Source organism: Oncorhynchus clarkii, unplaced genomic scaffold, assembly GCF_045791955.1.
Source record: "Oncorhynchus clarkii lewisi isolate Uvic-CL-2024 unplaced genomic scaffold, UVic_Ocla_1.0 unplaced_contig_11706_pilon_pilon, whole genome shotgun sequence".
NCBI lineage: Eukaryota > Metazoa > Chordata > Actinopteri > Salmoniformes > Salmonidae > Oncorhynchus > Oncorhynchus clarkii.
This window is the reverse complement of record NW_027260551.1, coordinates 1-7,163: the sequence shown is the minus strand read 5'-3', so window position 1 is coordinate 7,163 and position 7,163 is coordinate 1. Positions and strand designations below refer to the sequence as shown.

Genomic DNA, 7,163 nt, shown 5'->3' with positions numbered 1-7,163 from the left:
CTAGTCCTTGATAATTCTGTGAACCAGACCAAGTTGAATCAATACTACTCTTTTTCTCTTTTTCAGTTTTTTTTCAATGATAGCCAGCAAAGCTGCTTAAAATGCTTGATATCCAGATGAGTATGAGGGGGAGTTTAAGTATAATTCTTACAAGCTTGTTTTGTGGGTGTCTATAGCTAGGTTTCCATCGAATTGGTGACAGATTTTCATGTCACTATTCTAAAATCTAAAATAAAAACCACAGTGCATTTTCCTATCAGAGTTGCGTTTCTATCAAACTGACTTGTTGTGGATAAAAGTCTGTGCGTAAATACGTAGTGGACATAAATTCCCATGAGCCGTATCAAAAATAAAAGTTACTACTGGCCTACTGGTTCTGTCACAAAATGTTGTGCGTAGGCATAGTGAAAGTATCAACTCTGGTATTGGCATGTGTGCTTGGGGGCTCCCGGGTAGCGCAGTGCTAGTAGGCGTCACGTCAGACCCGGGTTTGATCCCGGGCTGTATCACAACCAACCGTGATCAGGAGTCCCATAGGGTGACGCACAATCGGCCCAGCTTTGTCCGGGTTAGGGGAGGGTTTGGCCGGGGTGGGGTGGGGGGGTGGGGGGCTTTACAAGTAGGCCATCATTGTAAATAAGAATTTGTTCTTAACTGACATGCGTAGTTAAATTAAGGTTAAATAAAAAATTAAATTAAATAGCCAACAGCTTGCAGATACAGTGCGGTATACTGTACATGATGAGATTATTATGGACAAAAGTGTGAGATTATTTTTATTTGTCAAACAGCAGCCAAGCATCAATCCTCATGGTACCAGAATAAGACCCTTGATATTTATTGAAAGGAGCATCCAGTTCATCACTGTGCACTTTCACCACCCTGTGAAGTTCATCCTAATTTATTTAATCTGTAGCCCAATAAATCGCATGCTTTCATTTCATGTCGTGACATTTTGATATGTCTAAATCTAACGTGTCGTTGGAGTTACTAAATTTACCGCAGATTTGTCATTGGTGTTCCCATCATTGGTGTTACTAATCTTGCTGGTGACACAATGTTCTCATAATGGTAGAAATGACTTAGAGTAATTCAACTGCCATATTAGTTGATTTAGAACAGGGATGGGCAACTGGCGGCCTATCCCTTTTGTAGACCCATGGACCAATTTGACACATTTTATTTTATTCAATAATAATAGAATACACAAGGTGCAATTTCGAAATTCGGTTGTGCATCAGCAGTCACTCATTTAGCCCTTGTCAGCAAAACATTTTTAGATTGGTAAATTAGTCTTGCGGCCAGCTATCTAAACTTGTAGTAAGCATGGCAGAATTACCGACAGGGGTGGGACCCATTGATCATCAGTTATCATATTAAAAACTGCAAACATTTGCCTCCAACCTATGGCAAAATGTGTAGAATTGCAGGAAATTAGCTGTAATACTACACATTTAACTCTCCGCCGCATGGCAAAATGTGTAGAATTGCAGAAAACTTGCTTTAAAATGGAAAAACTTTCTCTATGCCCCATGGCCAAGTGTGCAGAATTGGAAATTAACTTTAAAACGGAAAATGTTTCTCTTCCCTGTCATTAACCAAGAACGCAAGGTAACTGAACTAAATGACAAACTGAAATGGTCCACCCACACAGACAGGAGGCTGAAGAAATTTGACTTGTCACCTAAAACTCTCACAAACTTTTACAGATGAACAATTGAGAGCATCCTGTTGTGCTGCATCACCGCCTGGTACTGCCCACAACTGCAGGGCCTCCAAATAACATCTACTAAACACGTGAATGTGACCAATAAAATTTGATTTGATTTGATGAGGGGGGGGCTGCTAAAATGTTTTTTTCGCAAGGTGGAGGGGGGGAGTATGGATGTGGGAATGCAAACCCACGAACCACTGTGGCTCCTCATGATGAGTGCCGGATATTTGTGGCCCCCACCCCCATCAAAGTTGCCCATCCCTGATTTAGAATGAGAAGATGTACCCACATAGATTGAAATAAAAAATGAAAAATGTATTGGATTTAAAAAATATGCCATGCCCAAAAGCCACTGTAATCTAACAATGACACACAAAACATCATTGTCACAACTGTCATCTCCACTGGCAAAATTCAAAATAATTTCTCGGAACACTTGACTGGGTTGAAAATTAACCAGGACATGCCCCTTACCGTAAAACTATCTTTTGGGTCTTGACCAAAGTAAAGTCCAAAGACAATCATTGTGTTTTGATGCATAACCAACTACACAACAGGTCAAAGACGGCAGATTTTCATTAGATATTTGACTGAACTGTCAACAAACACACATTTGAACTAAACCAAATCATGTTCATTTGTAGTAAAAATCTAAACCGTTGCAGACATTAATTTCATATTCCTACAATAAACATACAGACAAAATCACATTGACTGAAAATAACGAACTACTCTTCACAACTTCTGCATGGGCACAACTTCTACATTTTATTTGAATTGTTGATATAGGCCTACTGTATTTAGCAAGTATGTATGCAAGTTACACATATGATTATCAGTCAACAAATTTTAAAGGCTCATAATTAGTTTCATTTTTTTTTTCTCCCAGGTGCTCCTTGAGGAACTTCTGCATTCGGAATAGGTTAATGTGGTAATCTCTAGTAGTTGCAGTTGAAAGAGGCTTTGGGATATTACCCATACACAGGTCCTTAACCCCCCAGCTGATTACACCCACCTAAGACAAAAATAAGTTGATTACTTTAATGATATACAGACATTGTTATTTTAACGTGGCCAAGTTTAACTCCCAAAAACACATTCAAAGGAATAGTAGTACATCACAAATTGAGAGTTTGAACTAAAAAGGCCTTAAAACATCTAGAGAGGTCCAACATTTCAAGAGAAACCTAATTCTGCACATTTCACAAGAATGTCACCGGTGCAATTTCCTGTTTATCTTGATACAACCAGCACCATGCTGATAAAAGAAACATAGTATTTAAACGTGGAAGTATAGGTTATATAATGTACACTCACCTGAATCCGACGTTTTAGATTTTTCAGATACAGGGCGCCACCAGAGTCACCTTTGAATGCACACATACTGTACATGTAATACAATGTCATATAGCCTACCTGTATTTTCACACTGCCAGGTGAGACACCATACATGTACAGTGCCTTGCGAAAGTATTCGGCCCCCTTGAACTTTGCGACCTTTTGCCACATTTCAGGCTTCAAACAGAAAGATATAAAACTGTATTTTTTTGTGAAGAATCAACAACAAGTGGGACACAATCATGAAGTGGAACGACATTTATTGGATATTTCAAACTTTTTTAACAAATCAAAAACTGAAAAATTGGGCGTGCAAAATTATTCAGCCCCTTTACTTTCAGTGCAGCAAACTCTCTCCAGAAGTTCAGTGAGGATCTCTGAATGATCCAATGTTGACCTAAATGACTAATGATGATAAATACAATCCACCTGTGTGTAATCAAGTCTCCGTATAAATGCACCTGCACTGTGATAGTCTCAGAGGTCCGTTAAAAGCGCAGAGAGCATCATGAAGAACAAGGAACACACCAGGCAGGTCCGAGATACTGTTGTGAAGAAGTTTAAAGCCGGATTTGGATACAAAAAGATTTCCCAAGCTTTAAACATCCCAAGGAGCACTGTGCAAGTGATAATATTGAAATGGAAGGAGTATCAGACCACTGCAAATCTACCAAGACCTGGCCGTCCCTCTAAACTTTCAGCTCATACAAGGAGAAGACTGATCAGAGATGCAGCCAAGAGGCCCATGATCACTCTGGATGAACTGCAGAGATCTACAGCTGAGGTGGGAGACTCTGTCCATAGGACAACAATCAGTCGTATATTGCACAAATCTGGCCTTTATGGAAGAGTGGCAAGAAGAAAGCCATTTCTTAAAGATATCCATAAAAAGTGTTGTTTAAAGTTTGCCACAAGCCACCTGGGAGACACACCAAACATGTGGAAGAAGGTGCTCTGGTCAGATGAAACCAAAATTGAACTTTTTGGCAACAATGCAAAACGTTATGTTTGGCGTAAAAGCAACACAGCTGAACACACCATCCCCACTGTCAAACATGGTGGTGGCAGCATCATGGTTTGGGCCTGCTTTTCTTCAGCAGGGACAGGGAAGATGGTTAAAATTGATGGGAAGATGGATGGAGCCAAATACAGGACCATTCTGGAAGAAAACCTGATGGAGTCTGCAAAAGACCTGAGACTGGGATGGAGATTTGTCTTCCAACAAGACAATGATCCAAAACATAAAGCAAAATCTACAATGGAATGGTTCAAAAATAAACATATCCAGGTGTTAGAATGGCCAAGTCAAAGTCCAGACCTGAATCCAATCGAGAATATGTGGAAAGAACTGAAAACTGCTGTTCACAAATGCTCTCCATCCAACCTCACTGAGCTCGAGCTGTTTTGCAAGGAGGAATGGGAAAAAATGTCAGTCTCTCGATGTGCAAAACTGATAGAGACATACCCCAAGCGACTTACAGCTGTAATCGCAGCAAAAGGTGGCGCTACAAAGTATTAACTTAAGGGGGCTGAATAATTTTGCACGCCCAATTTTTCAGTTTTTGATTTGTTAAAAAAGTTTGAAATATCCAATAAATGTCGTTCCACTTCATGATTGTGTCCCACTTGTTGTTGATTCTTCACAAAAAAATACAGTTTTATATCTTTATGTTTGAAGCCTGAAATGTGGCAAACGGTCCCAAAGTTCAAGGGGGCAGAATACTTTCGCAAGGCACTGTAAATGACCATTCATAAAGGTTACACAGCTATGGGATGTGCTAGAAAATATAAAAATGACTGTATAAAAATGCAGAATTATCCTGTAATACTGTGTTTAGTTTCCATAGTGATACATTTCCTTGATACATTGATTGAATGTACCTTTGCAGGCAATGTCCTCAACTTTGTCTTCTGTCCCTCCTGTACACAGGAAGTTCTTAGTCACAGCCTCCTTGTAGTTTTTAATGCCCTCAGCTTCCTCTGCATCCTTAATACAGCTCTCCCTCTGTGAAAAAGGAACCGAGACTGTCAGAGTTCAGAGAACCCATCATTGTGGAATTCACTCCGTAACTCTTATTCTTATAGCCCATGGACGAATCAGATTGTGGAATTGTTTAACCTCTCTAGGGTAGGGGGCAGCATTCGGAATTTTGGATGAAAAGCATGCCCAAATTAAATGGCCTGCTACTCGGGCCCAGAAGATATGATATGCATATAACTGGTAGATTTGGATAGAAAACACTATAACATTTACAAAACTGTTAAAATAGTGTCTGTGTATAACATAACTGATTTAGCAGGCGAAAACCTGAGAAAATCCATTCAGGAAGTCGTTTTTTTGGGGTTTTGTAGTTGTCTATTCAATGCCATTACAGTATCCATTGACTTAGGACTCCATTTGCAGTTCCTATGGCTTCCACTAGATGTCAACAGACTTTAGTTACTTTAAATCGTTTCAGGCTTGTATTCTTATAAATGAGGGAGTAAGACCAGTCTGAACGAGTGGACCCTAACGTGACGCAGAGTTTTTTCAGGCGCATGTGCATTTCTTGTTTACCTTTGGAGCGGGGCGGTAGGGTAGCCTAGTGGTTAGAGCGTTGGACTAGTAACCGGAAGGTTGCAAGTTCAAACCCCCGAGCTGACAAGGTCTGTCGTTCTGCCCCTGAACAGGCAGTTAACCCACCGTCATAGGCTGTCATTGAAAATAAGAATTTGTTCTTAATTGACTTGCCTAGTTAAATAAATGATGACGTTATTGTCCGGTTGAAATATCATTTAGGCTAAAAAACAACCTGAGGATTGAATATAAACATCGTTTGACATGTTTCGATGAACTTTACGGGTACAATTTGGATTTTTTGTCTGATTGTTTTGACTGAGTTTGACTGTGGATTACTGAAGAAACCGCACTAACAAAACGGAGGTTTTTGGATATAAAGAGACTTCATCGAACATTTATTGAGTTTGATGTGATTACCACCATATGAAGATCATCAAAGGTAAGGGATTAATTTTCTCTCTATTTCTGAGTTTTGTAACACTTCTGCTTGGCTGGTTACTGTTTGTAATAATTTGTCAACTGGGCTATGTTCTGGGCTAGGTATGTTCTGGGCTAGGTATGCTTTCGCCGAAAAGCATTTTATAAATATGACACTGTGGTTGGTTTAACAAGAAGTTAATCTTTAAACCTATGTAAAATATGTTTTGTTTTCTGAATTTAAACAATGAGCATTTATGTAATTGAATTTGGCGCTCTGCAACCTCACTGGATGTTGGCCAGATTGGACGCTAGCGTCCCACAAACCCTAGAGAGGTTAAAATACTTTCCAGACTTACTACTACTTGTATTAGCAAGTAGACCATCCTCACAGGCAGATGCTTACAGCTTTATGAATAAAAAGTAACTACATGTATTTGGGTGAAAGTGTGTAAGCCTAGACACTGCATAAACATTGCTATGGCATGTTTGATTGAGTTCCTGCCTGCTCATGGCCATCTCAAAGCATGATTCTCTGCTGGCGAGAAGGTTTTCACACAAACATTCTCACCTTTTCTTTCAATTTGATTTGAACATCCTTCTCGTACATCTGACCCTTCCACTCAGACATGAATCTGGCAGGTACAGAATTCTGATTCAATAGGAATTCCTCTGGGCAAAAAAAGATCAACTACCATTAGATAGCATACTACCGTAAATGCACATTGAATATTAATAACGATAGCTAAACAACCGTACTTTCTGAGCATGTGCTGCTTTATGGACACAATTGTATACGTAGCTGCTGATCCCTCCACTGCTGCTTCCCCCTCTTTCCTGTTCCCCTCACCTCCCATGGCAATGATCTCTTTGTCTGCTGTAAGAACTTTGACATGTTGTACAAACTTCTTAGTCTGTTCTAACTATAAACGACCTTTGTTGATAAGAAACAACATGATTGACATGTTGCACAGAGGTGGAACAGTAGGCTACTCTGGCGAATTTCACTGATGTGCTGTCCATCAAATAGTGCAGTGTTGCTTGGTCACTGAGAAGCGAACTAACAATTGTATGTTATTTATTGTTAAATCGCAGATTGTTCTGCCCCAATGCAATTTGCAGACAGGGCTGGGC

The 7,163-nt window shown here is 39.8% G+C and overlaps 1 protein-coding gene across 1 annotated transcript; it reads right to left on the bottom strand.

Annotated features, from left to right (window-relative positions):
• Positions 1 to 50: 50 nt before the first annotated feature.
• On the bottom strand, positions 51 to 7,152 carry LOC139401566 (complement factor B-like). The gene is made up of 4 exons (XM_071145718.1): positions 6,601 to 7,152; positions 4,934 to 5,057; positions 3,032 to 3,081; positions 51 to 2,729 (listed from the first exon to the last, which is right to left on the bottom strand). Exons 1-4 carry the CDS (start codon positions 6,658 to 6,660, stop codon positions 2,550 to 2,552), a joined length of 414 nt encoding a protein of 137 aa, XP_071001819.1. The 5' UTR covers positions 6,661 to 7,152; the 3' UTR covers positions 51 to 2,549.
• Positions 7,153 to 7,163: the final 11 nt, after the last annotated feature.

Coding starts and splice junctions, on each gene's coding strand:
- LOC139401566 (XM_071145718.1), bottom strand. CDS start 6,660: ATGTCTGAGTGGAAGGGTCAGATGTACGAGAAGGATGTTCAAATCAAA. Junction 5,058..6,600: donor AAATCAAATTGAAAGAAAAG/GTGAGAATGTTT, acceptor CCTTTTTCACAG/AGGGAGAGCTGTATTAAGGA. Junction 2,730..3,031: donor ATCTAAAACGTCGGATTCAG/GTGAGTGTACAT, acceptor TTTTTGTCTTAG/GTGGGTGTAATCAGCTGGGG.